Source organism: Bos indicus, chromosome 2 (genome assembly GCF_029378745.1).
Source record: "Bos indicus isolate NIAB-ARS_2022 breed Sahiwal x Tharparkar chromosome 2, NIAB-ARS_B.indTharparkar_mat_pri_1.0, whole genome shotgun sequence".
NCBI lineage: Eukaryota > Metazoa > Chordata > Mammalia > Artiodactyla > Bovidae > Bos > Bos indicus.
This window is the reverse complement of record NC_091761.1, coordinates 33,510,845-33,524,054: the sequence shown is the minus strand read 5'-3', so window position 1 is coordinate 33,524,054 and position 13,210 is coordinate 33,510,845. Positions and strand designations below refer to the sequence as shown.

General features: G+C 38.1%; 1 protein-coding gene across 2 annotated transcripts in view; it reads right to left on the bottom strand.

Moving 5' to 3' along the window:
• KCNH7 (potassium voltage-gated channel subfamily H member 7) overlaps positions 1 to 12,550 on the bottom strand; it is a 535,441-nt gene extending 522,891 nt beyond the window's left edge. For both annotated transcript variants that reach the window (XM_070804157.1, XM_019971802.2), the window contains exons 1-2: positions 12,223 to 12,550; positions 10,344 to 10,574 (exon numbers count right to left, since the gene is read on the bottom strand). In XM_070804157.1, the coding sequence (XP_070660258.1) occupies positions 10,344 to 10,574; positions 12,223 to 12,298 (307 nt within the window). In that variant the 5' untranslated portion in view covers positions 12,299 to 12,550. The remainder of the gene's footprint in view (positions 1 to 10,343; positions 10,575 to 12,222) is intronic.
• Between the last annotated feature and the right edge of the window lie 660 nt (positions 12,551 to 13,210).

Here is a 13,210-nt window from a genome sequence, read left to right as displayed (position 1 = left end):
TCTTGTAGAGACAATGGGAAAAAAATGTTAAGACAAGTTGGCTGAGAAATTCAGAGATCATATAAAGGAGAGGATGGCAGCCTTTGGGAGGAACTGGGAGGCATAAGACAGTAGGGTGTGTAGCAGAACTGAGTCTGACGTTTGGCCCAAGATGAAAAAAACTGGAGATGTTTTAAATAAAACAAGGATTCTTCATGCCAGTAAATTTATGATTCCCCTGTTAAATATTTTGGTAAATTTCATTAAATCGCATAGTTTTGCCAAGAATAAAACCTTCCTTGTACGAAGGAGAGAGGATAAGAACATAATAGGGCTTCTGCTCCTGAATCACACTACCACACACATTTCTTTCTGGACCTTCTGGATAAATACTGGACACATAGTAGCTGAGGGGTGTCCTTCAGTACAAATGTCCCCAAACCTAAGTTGACAGTCCAAAACAGAGACACTTTTAAGAGCAAAAAAAGAGCACCATTAATAACAATGCAAAGATTATAAGCACACAATAACTATCCTCACCCTACCGAAATCGAATTATATGCCAGATAAAGATTCATGCTGAATGATGGTCCTATTTAAAATACAAATTGCCCAGGATGAAGTTTGCTTCATTCATTCACCCTTTGGTGAAAATTAATCAGATACACACCTCATACCACCAGTAAGAATCTATAATTAATAACTAGAATTAGGACACGTAGGATGTGGTAAAGTTTAAAAGTATAAAATATTTGAAGGCAGCAAAGTTTGCAAGCATAGAAAATTCTAGATTTTAAATCTCAACTCCACTTTGCCCAGTGATCATCAGTTCTCTACTCTGAACTTTATTTTAATCTGTAAAATGGGATATCTACTCCCAGAGCTGTCATGAAAATTAGATAAAGTAATTTATATAGTCAGTCAAAGAAATGGAACTTGATTAATCCTTTGGGAGAAGATCTATATTGGGTGAAGGACGATAGTTCATATACTACAACCAGGAAAATTAAAACCCAGAGTGCACAACTCTGTGTATAAAAGACTAAAATAAATGTACAGCTAAACATCAACTGATTAACATGATTAAAGAAAATGGGTGGTGTCCATAGAAATTTTTAGCAAAAGCAGAAGAAATTTTAAGTAATTTAGCTAAGAGAAATAAGTCGGAACCTGATTAAAATTATTCACACAACATACAATGTTGTTTGGCTCTACTATTGATTTTATTGAATTAATGGGATCTTAATTATACCCTAAGGATATATTCAAAACACTTAGGCTCTGATTTCAATATGAGATCTTTTCTAACACAAATAGTGTTCCTTTTTTTTTTTTTTTTTTTTTAACATATAAGCACCTTGTTTAGTTTTTTCCTAGATTTCATTCTTTATTTCATCCTTGAGAAATTGATTATGAAACCACCATCAATTTTATACTTTAATTTTTTTCATCATGCCCACCAGCTTGAGTCATTAATACAGATTTCATGGATTAGAAATACAAATGGTATTTTGAACACAGAGGTTAGTATGAGAAGAGATTTTTAATGACAGAAGGTCATTTTAAGTTGTCTTGAACCCATGCAGTTATTACGTGTTTCTCAAAAGCAATATTTCAAACAACAAATAAGAATTAATGTCCTATCAAAACAATGAATGACAATAGAAATGCTCCTAATGATTCTCAGGAAGGAAGAAAAAAAGGAGACAATAAAACCAGCAATGGTGAGATTCCACCTGCTGTTTTCTGACTCTTCATCCTGGAGGAAAAAATCAGGTAAACAAAAGCAGGGTGGCCTGGGCAGCCTTGCCAGGCTCACCAGTGTGGTTCAGTTTGAAATTATTTTACAAACTGAGTGCAACTAAGTGCCAAAATGCACCCCAATCCTCTCTCAGTTCTTCCAAATTCTTGCTCACCAAGCGCCAGTCCAGGCTATTTTACCCTTTTTAGAAGTAAAAAGTAGGACTTCCTTGGCGATGCAGTGGACAGGAATCCGCCTGACAATGCAAGGGACATGGGTCTGATCCCCAGTTGGGTAAGGTCCCACATGTCATGGAGAAACTAAGCCCATGTGCCACAACTACTGAGCTTGTGCTCTGGAGCCCACAAGTCACAACTACTGAGCCCACGTGCCACAAGTACTGAAGCCCAGATACCCTAAAACCAGCAAATCATAACTACTGAGCCCGTGTGCTGCAACCACTGAAGCCCGTGCACCTGGAGTCTATGCTCTGTAACAAGAGAAGCCAATGCAATGAGAAGCCCACACACCACAAGAAGAGAGAAGCCCTCACTCCTTGCACCTAGAGAAAGCCCTCATGTAGCAACGGAGATCCACCATAGACAGAAGTAAATCAATAAAGAGAAGTAAAAAGCAGTGTGAGACACTCCACCCAACAGTGGAAACCACACACAGGAGAGCTTGTACACACACGTGTCCATTTAACAGACTAAAGGGCACAGGGGCTGCCTCTGTCCTAATTTAAACTGTTCACAGAAAGACTGCTTTGGTTTTTTCCAATTAGATATTTTACATAAATTATAGAAGCAAGAGGACGATACGAAATAGTCACGGCAATAGAAGGCTGGTACTCGGTTTTCTTGTAACCCATCTGTGACAAGTGGCAATTTGACCTTCCTAATTGTTCAGTAATAGGACAAATTTCTTCACTATGGTGATTAATGTCTTACTGCTGCCTGATTCTATTGCTTCTTGGTGGTTCTATAATTTTGCTAAATGTAGACAGCAGAGTCGGAGAAGGCGATGTCACCCCACTCCAGTACTCTTGCCTGGAAAATTCCACGGACAGAGGAGCCTGGTGGGTTGCAGTCCATGGGGTTGCTGAGTTAGACATGACTGAGCGACTTCACTTTCACTTTTCACTTTCATGCATTGGAGAAGGAAATGGCAAGCCACTCCAGTGTTCTTGCCTGGAGAATCCCAGGGACGGGGGAGCCTGGTGGGTTACCATCTATAGGGTCGCACAGAGTAAAGAGAGAATGTGTTCATTTGACAGTAACAATTAATAATTATTATTTATATTTTAATAAGCTAACTTTAGATTTAACACTCATTGACTGACCCTGAAATTGAGCTTCACTGTCAATTAAGAATTCTCAAGGAAACAGTGAGGAATGAGATGTTCTACTAGGTTTAAAATGCCAGTACTATCTAACTTGTAAGTTCCCACGGGAACTATGTGAAACACAGCAATGAATTCAAGTTAGAGGAGAACTTTGGCTGCTATACAGATATAATTGGAGACACTAGTAAGCATCATTTTGATTTACTGGTGAGTGAGTGACATGGGTAACTATTGATTATTACTACTAATTATTGAGAATTCCTGATCAATAGCTTATCATTTTTACTAAATATTTTTCTAGCTATCAGCATAGCTATAGACTATGAAGGTTATTTAATAGCTTATTAAGCAAAGAAACAGGTCCATTAATATAACAATGTTGAAAATTGTTCTTAACACTTTAGAAGTATTCTTAAGAAGATAAGAAAAATCAAAACATCACACTTTCCCTTTAATTACACTTTTCACAACCTCTCCTGATGTTGATCTGTTTCTTGTTTCCCCAATTCTATGGTTCCATTTCTAATCCTCTCTTCATTCTTTGTGTGAATGCTAATTGAACACATAGTTCATACCAGACAGTTTTCCATACATTCTGAACTTAGAAATTAATAAGATTTGGCATTTTCTTTGAATGAGCTCAAAATTAACAACGACATATAATGACACGTAGCACATTCTGGGTGCTACACTGGAGTTGAGAACCAAGGGTGGGAGAGTTGCAGCGATTCAGGAATAAACAGAAGGAGGCATCAGAAGACTTGTTTTAATCTGACTTTGGAAAGATGATAATGGTTTCTTTAGGGTGAGAAGCTGAGGGAAAGATAATCTAATCATTGGGACTTTGTTTATTACAGATAAAGGAAGACTTCTGAAGGGTGAACAAGGCTATGGTGACATAAAAGGGCATGGCTTCTTTGAGAAACTCTTGAGCAGTGAAGTATTATGGGAACATAAGATTTATAAGAAAAACAAAGTTGCCAAGATTCAATTAATTGATACTTATCAAGCAGAGTTTATGGGCAAGAAACCATACTAGGAATAATGCCATGTACTTTGTTCTATATAAAACAATCAATCAGCCTAACAAAGTAGATGTTATTTCCAAATATACAACAGAAAAGGATATTGAGGCACCAAGAAGGTAATCTTGATTGAGTTCACCTAGTAACTGTCAGAACTGGGAATCCACCTAGTTCTCTAAACACACTCTACTTAAAAACCCAAGTGAATTCAACTCTGAAGGCAACAAGTATTAAAGAGTCCAGAACTTTATTTGTGAAAGTTTAAAGGAGTTAAGATAGATTTTTAAGCCAAATTATGACCTGAGTACGTTGAGCTGAAAATATGAAAAAGTTTTTAAAGGCTTGGGCATCATCACTTAAGTGTGACTTGCTAAGTTCATCTCTGTGGGGTGTAGGGTTCTCCTAAGGATAATAAGAGCATGTATCTTACAGGATTGTTGTATTCATTATTATGTGAAATTCATTTACAGGGATGCCTGACTCTGATAATTATCACTGTTTATTTCAGAAATAGCTCTCTGCTGGTATAGTGGAGAATGAATTGCAAAGGGAGGGAAGCGTCTGTTCTCCTCTAGAAGAAGGATGAAGAGGGCTTCAACAGGGCACTTGGCAGTGATGGGAATGTAGGGTTGTCATTAGGAAATGTTTCAAATGTAAATAGTGAAAGGAATTAGTGAACAATTGGTTTAGGGAGAAGAGAGAGAGGAAACAGCAGAAAATGACCCTGAGGTTTCTAGATTAGATGGCCAAATGAATGTTGATGTCTTAACATCTCATACTCCAAACCGCTACTTCCCTGTGAATCAATTATTCTAGGACTCTCTCTGCCACTGACTGCCAGTAATTGATTTAGTGACTATTTATAGCCAAAAAATAAAAATGAAAACAACATTGGAAGCCAATAGAAGCCAGAGAAATTAGTTCCTTCCACTAAATCTAGCATATGCCTACAGCCCTAAGCTGACCCTGTTCTCAAGCCCCTTGAGTGAGAAAGTAACTGAGCAGTTATTTCTCAGGCTGGCAGATAATTCAGCTTCTTTTCAGCACCAAACCTGCTTAGAGGTAAACATCGCACACCCAAATTTTTAGGATATTTTGTTTTCACTTGGAAAATGAAGTAAAGTTTTCAAACTATGAGGAGGAGTATTGAGAAATCTTATTTTATCAACAAATACAATTGATCAAATCTAAATTCTATAAAATAACTACTGCTAAGTCGCTTCAGTCGTGTCCAACTCTGTGCAACCCCATAGACGGCAGCCCATCAGGCTCCACCGTCCCTGGGATTCTCCAGGCAAGAACACTGGAGTGGGTTGCCATTTCCTTCTCCAATGTATGAAAGTGAAAAGTGAAAGTGAAGTCCGACTCCTGGTGACCCCATGGACTGCAGCCTACCAGGCTCCTCCATCCATGGGATTTTCCAGGCAAGAGTACTGGAGTGGGATGCCATTGCCTTCTCCTTCTACTCGAGTCTCCTACTAGAGTGTATGAAATATACTCTTTGCAACCCCAAGGACTTTAGCTATCTATAGAATTTCCTAAGCAAGAACACTGGACTGGGTAGCCATTCCCTTCTCCAGGGGATCTTCCCAAGCCAGGGATTAAACCTGGGTCTTCTGCATTGCAGGCAGATTCCTTACCATATGGGCCACTAGGGAAGCCCAATGAAATTTAGATATATAAAAGAAAAATGTAGTTTATGTTACTCTTGTTACTAAATACTATTGGACAGAACAGAAAAATGTACAAACTGAAAATTTAAATGAACACCAAAACAAATTCTAGGCAAGATGCTCCCTGGCAAACTTTATTGTTGCTTGAATTACACACACACAAAATATGCTTCAATTTTTCTCTCAAAACTACCATCTTTATCTCTACTACACAATTCAGGAATTAAGAGATCTGAATATCGGCATGCAATATAACTTTATAAAGCTATTATAAAATTTATTCTGAGCTATTAAAATTTTAACTAAACTTCACTGCTTCTTTAATAAGTCTGTATTATGCACAAATAAAAAATAAGAGGAAATATACAAGTTTATTTTAGCTTTGAGGAATAGAGAAAGAATGGTAGTTAATCCTAAGTTGTTTTCTTCATTAATATAAAAGCGTCTTCATTTTGTAGTCTATGTAGTCTTTTTTTCTTTAAAAATAATTTAAGAAAACATCTTGAGATTTAGAAGATAGAAATGAACTTTAGTCACCCTATGATAAAAACATCCTGAAAGTAGAGATAAGGTTGGATAATCCTTCGCATCTCCTCCTACTATTTCTCAGGTGCCTGGAGAGTGGTGGCACTCAGTGTGCATCTTCACTTTTACTCCTAACAACATAGCATTTTCCATAAGGTCTTTTCAAATAATTCTTAGACATGGTAGATTCAGTGTTACCAAACCAAAACCTTTCTTAGAGTTGATTTGAATCAAATGATACCTCTGGAACTTTATATGACTGGGCTTCCCTGGTGGCTCAGACAGTAAAGAATCTGCCTGCAGCACAGGAGATGGGAGTTTGATCCCTGGGTCAGGAAGATCCCCTGAAGAAGGAAATGGCTACCCACTCCAGTATTCTTGCTTGGAGAATTTCAAGGATAGAGGAGCCTGGCGGGGTACAGTCCATGGGGTCACAAAAAGTCAGACATGACTGAGCGACTTTCACACTTTTCACAATATGACTAGTGCCCTGTCTGTATCTGGTCCCCGTGTAGATCAGGAAAAGACTTCCCTCAGCCCTTTCTCATCATTTAGTCCTTTAGAAGCAAAACAAAGAAAGCGGCATTTCTGATTTGCTAACAACAACAACAACAACAAAAACTGCCTTTGCACTATGTCTGAAAGTATAGTGGCAAAAATACAGAAATACTCTAACCTCTAAAAATAATGCATTTCAAGTCCTATTTTTCTACCGAGGTAAGACCTTTACTTCTTTTGGAGAAATTTACTTTGATCTTTCCAAATGTTTAGAGTGGCCTGATAATTTAAGGTAAAAATTACATATGTAGATTTGATGGAAATGATTTAGCACTTCAACTAGCCAGCTCTGTTCCACGACACACCCCAAACCAGATGAGCAATAACTTAAAGGATGACCAACTAAATTGTTCTTCTGTTACATTACCACTAACATCATCTCCAAACTATGAATGGGTTAATAATTGAAGTGTTTCCTATTTCTCAATCACTTTTGCTAAAAAGGTATTTTTAAAATGCACATATTATGCTATTAAAATACATACTTGTCCTTATGTAAGCTTCAGCATAATTATAGTTTTGTATAATTAGAGTTTTATGTCAAAAGATTTACAGCTTTATCACCTCAAGCAATATTTCACAGCTGCCAAGAATGATTTATGCAATAATGACTTAAGCTGTAAAATAGAATCCTCAAAGGAAGGGCTGTCAAATATTCCTACTGCAAATAACCAGGTTTATAAAAACTGATATTCTGGTAAACAGCAAGCCCAGTTGTACCTGGTTAAAAAAAAAATCACTGGAAGGAGTATGGTAGGAAGCACTGCTTCACAATGGTGACCATGTGGCTCACGCACACCTAATCCACATGAACTCATCACCCAGATCAAAAGTTTAAACTACTTATGAGCCTCTGGGCCACTTTGGGAAACAATCTTTCAGAAATAAGGCTATGCTCTTATTTTTGCTACTCCAATGTGAGTGAATGGAAAAAGTGGAAAACAGTATATCTCAACTTTTTGTTCAATTTGCTCATTGTGCATACTGCATCACAATTCATATCCCAGTGAAGTGCTAAATAAAGAATAAGTAAAGGAGGCATTTACCATATATTCTTAAGAAACCAAGAACCTGTCAAAAGTAAATGACCTCAATAATAAAGATTTAGGGAAACTTTCGGAAACAAACCAATGAAAATGTTAGTGCTTGTCCTTCCCTACTTTTATAAATGTAGAGCTGGCTGGCACGTCTCTAAGAGACGAGACTTTCAAATCATTTGAACTTCACAAGCTCTAACTGATTTTTTAGTTGCCATGTGAATAAAACCAATACACTCAGAAGATTCTATTCAAGACAGTTGTATTAGTAGCAAAAACACAAGTTGATTACATTCAAAGAAATTAAGTCTGACTGTGTCTTCTCAATTTACAAAGGTCATTCAAATTAATATTTTTCTTTGGGGGAAAAAAAAAAAGCGTGGCCCATCACCTCATGTTCCCCAAATCAAAAAAAGCAAAATAGGCAGCATTTGTCATTGATTCTAAAGATACTCAAGTCCTTGTAGACTGAGTCACATGTGAAAATGAAGCCAACAGAATCAAAATTATCAACAAAAGTTGATATTTATATGTCTAAACAAGCTTCCAAATAAAGACTCCTTGTCTAAAACAATATTTTAATTCATTATAACCAAGCAATCACTGATAGAAAGATTTGCATTAGTCAATGTACCAGCATCTTCACTGTAGAAATTTTTACATCCATGTTTGTGATTCCACATTAAAATGCTTTTTAAAATTGTTTTGAGACCATTTTATATGGTCACATTGTACAAAATAAACTAGGCTTCAAAACATTACCATTTTACTTACAGCTATTAGTAACACTTTTTCTATCTGAAAATATAATTTGAAAATTATAGTTATCTATATAGTCCAGATTAATTATACACTTAAATTCTGTAAGCTGAAAAAATTCTGAAATGTACCAGAAAATATTATGACCAATACACCGTACAGTAACCACAATACAGACAGTGGGGACATCATGACAGATATTCATAAGGGCAAAATGTCAAGACATTCAAATTATTCCAAAAGTCCAAACTGTTGGCATCACATGCACACACAAAGAAGATGAGCTGCATTTGGGTAGTGAGAGCTTCTGTCCAAGAAATGCTTTCAAGACAACAGAGCAATTGGGCTATTTCTAGCATGCCAACCCTCCTGATTAAAAAGTAGCGGGGAAGAGAGAACTTTAAAAAACTCTATTTGATTGATAATGATATAACTGGTTTCATTCCAGATTAATCCAAAGTTATACAGACCTGTTCCAGTCATACTTTGTTACTCATACCCATTCAAATTGATGCTAAGGATAATCTAGTAATTTAATAATTGTATGTTTCTATCATGAAATATTTAATTATAAGAAAATAGGAGGAAGAGCTAAACCTTTTCCCTGTTAGAATGTATCTTACCAAATGATAAGTCATTATAACATATCACTCATTTATAAACTTCAAGAGTTACCTAAATATCTGATTAGATAACCCTCTGCCTCACTGATTTCTAACAATAGAATTTAAAAATGATAATGCAATATCAACAAATCTTATAACATTCATTTTTAATCTATTTGCCTTTAAGCTTCAAATTGTCAGATATCACTAAGTGTATACATGAGAAAGTATATACTTTAAATGGGTATATCTGAATACTTATACATATAAGTTCATATATATATATATATATATATAATATATTTAAAGAATGCATGCCCACTAAATGTGTATCTCTTTGAGAACTATTAGAGGTCTAATGTACTTATGCTCCCAAAGCAATCCTAAAAGGAGAAGTGCCCTTGAAGTGGAGGTATGACCTTAAGTTTCAGATGCCAGTTTTGCTGCAGCTGTAAAAACGAATACCAATAATTCTACATATCATAGTTCCTTTTCTCCATTTCTTATTTTGGAATAAATCTTGAATACATGAATAGACTGTTATTTGAATATACATAGGTTTACTAGACCAGTTTTATAAGTTCCTATATGTCATCCTTAATCTTGCATAAAAAGCATCAAAAGAAACAAAAGGTGTTGCCTATCAAATAAAGCTGAAGAGCTAAGAAATACCTGTAACTATAACAGTTTTAGTTTCAGATAGACATTTTTCTGTAAGACTTTACTTTGCCTGTAAGTCCTTACTTGAAATAAAACTCTGTATTTCTCTCCAGCCAAATGCATATCAACACAACCAGTAAATTACTAGCCTTTATTCCTTAAGGAACAGTGAGACTGATTTATGGCATTTTGTCTTCAGTGACATTAAGTTACTGCACTTTTGAAGAGTACAGAGTACTCATTCAAAAATGAAATTGTACCTACTATCCACTGAGGACAGTCTCCACATTCCTTGATTCCTGCAACACTATAAACAAATTATGTATCTTCAACTGACTATTTGGGGTTTCTCTGCCTATGAACTCTCAGTAATCAACTGTCAAAATTTCATTTCAATGGAATAAGACACAAGGAATCCTAAATAGATCAACTTTACCATTTTTGTGGTAGTAGGTGACTTCCACTTTCCTCTCCTCTGACCCCAGCAACGCCTGGGCAATTTGAGCAACATCATGCCTCTTGGTCTCGGGCCCATGGAGAAAGTCACAGGTGCACGGCTTTTGCATGACATCTGGCCTGGAGAAACCAGTCATCTCACAGAACCCATCATTGCAGTAGATGATGGCACAGTTCTGCACTCTGGCATTTGCGATGATAAATTTCTTATCTGGAATAAGAAGAGAGTATGGTACTGTTTACAAAGCTTCCTCAAGATTCTTATAAACAGTGAAACAATTTGTTGCATAACAGGAAAACTGAAATGCAGGTACTTCCCAAATCACTAACTGCCTGGACACAGACACCCTAAAACTGAAATGAATGGTCCCCTGAGTAGTTTTAACAAAATGTACTAAGAAGCTTTTCTTCAAATTTGGAGAGTATCATTTCCCAAATAGTTTAGTTCTCAAGCCCTATAACTCTCTTTGGTCCTAATGAGCACTCAGACAAGCAGCTGGCACACTGATATTTCCAGAATGCCATTGAACTGAAAGGTAAATATTTTCAAAGCCCAAACACTGAAGCATCCTGTAGCTGTCAGGTTCCTCACTTCAACCTTGGCCCTCAGAGTATAACTTTCTTAAAGTAGTTATTATTCCTGGATTTGGCTTTTCTCTAGCTCTCTAAGGCATATGACACACATCATGTTAAAAATAACAAATCCTGAAACTACTAGCCATGAAACTATTTCACAGTAATTAGCAGTTCAATAATGCAAAAGTTCACCTTTTCATAATATATATCACCCAGAAGACAAAAATATTTACACACACACAGTAAATATCATGTTAACTACCTTTTCACTTTTACTTTGGTGACCTCACATTTTTGTGTAGTAGTAGGGACTTTAATACAAAGGGCTTCTTAATTTTGATCATAGATTATATTTACTATTCCCAAATAGAATATGAAGCAGGATATACAAGTTTCTTTTGAACACAAGGTACCATATCCTCTCTCCACTAAATGCAGCACCAAAATAACTGCACAATGTACAAAAGTAAATGTGTGTTAATGGAGTTTAAAGGAAACGTCAGATATAAATTAACTAGTGTAGGATCCAAAATCAATATATTTGTATAACAATAATTTATTCCCTATAATTAGTACACATGAGAATATTAAATTTCTCTGCATTCAGTCTTTGTGGGATTTACTTACTACAGTTTAATTTTTAAATTTTTAGTGGAAATTTAAGGGGGTAATAAAGGGACACAAATATTCTTCAAATAATGAACTGTTTGCCTCAGGAATCAACATGGATCAGATACTGCTTTCCCCAAATTCTCCTGCTTGGGATTTGCATGGATTCGATGCAAAGTTTAGCTTCTATAAACTAGCAGCAAGCAAGCATCCCTGTCACACCACAGCCTTGCAATATAACCGAAGTAAAATACAGCTTGCCTAGACATTTACATCGCTGCTATCATTTACATTCCTTCGTTCCAATAGTGTGTTTTGCCCTGCTCCTGACTTTCAAAAAGTCTACAATAAAACAGCCACGAAATTTAAACCCGTTACACTAGTACGTTCCCTTTAAGATAGTAGAAGAGTAGGACATTAAGTAGCAAGGCAGATAATGGAGCAGTGGGAGAGGAGGATCAAATTGCCTCCTATAATGGAGACCATAATCTAAAATGTAAATCAAAATTAATATCACGGGGAGAACACTTGCGCTGCCATTTGAACCTCCTGGCTCCGTTTCACAGTCTCTAAACTTGACGGAGCCCCGAGTCTCCTCAGCTTGGAAGCGGCAGACGCCAAGTGCACTATCAAAGCGAAAAGCGAGCGAGAGAGAAGAGAACAAACGAACTTACTTTGCCCTTCAAATTTCCGTATGATGGTCCCCAAAAATGTGTTTTGTGGTGCCACGTGCCCCCTGCGAACAGGCATGTTGACCCCGGTCTTCCGAGGAGCGCTGCCCGCGAGCTCCGGAGTTCTCCCGGGATCTCTCCTCGGCTAGAGCCCAGGCCAGCGCGCGAGCCGCTCTTTGTGGCAGAGCATCCTCTTTTGAAACCAGAAATCTCTTCCCATTAGCACCACTTCTAGACACCCGCTTTCCCTACCGGAGTCCAATCCATTCCCCTCACCTTCTGGAGGGGACCTCGCACCGGACTGCCGCGGGTGAGAGGGTTTGGGGGTGGGGAGAGGGAAGGAGGCGGGGTGAGGGGAGGTGGCGGGGGAGGGAAGGAAGGAGGGAGCGGTGGGGTGGGGGTGGGGAGGGGGGCGGGGAGTCACAAGGGCAATCGATCTGTTTCTCTTCTCCCAAACAGCGTCAATTTCCCAGTGCAAATGGGCTTAACCTGGCGGTTGCCCAGAGCTGTAAGGATAGCTGGAGGGGCGGGGGGGAGTGGGAGGTGGGGGAAGAAGGGGGCTGGGATGAGAGACTTGTGCAGCTTTTGCAGGAAGAGGAGAAAGAAAAGGAGGCTGGGGGGGGGGAGTGCGGGGGGGATGGTTGACGTTTCTATCCCCGCCCTCTCCCCCTACACACACACACACACACACACACACACACACACACGCTCCCTTTATCCAGGCAGCTTGGGCGCCGCCACAGCTCGGATTACTCAAGCGTGCTTTAGAGGAAGCCAGCCAAGAAATCTCCAAAACTCAGTGACAAACAGCTATACTGGGAAGGTGATCTCTGAGGCCACCAGCCACAGGGCCCCATTCCTGAGCTCCTCACGCCGCAGTAGCTAAAACACCCTTAGCTGTAAAGAAAAGACAGGTGGGAAAAAACAGTTCCTGGGTGAAGCTTTGGTGGCTCTAAGCTTTGGTAGCTCAGGAGGTTGAAGACTGAGGATG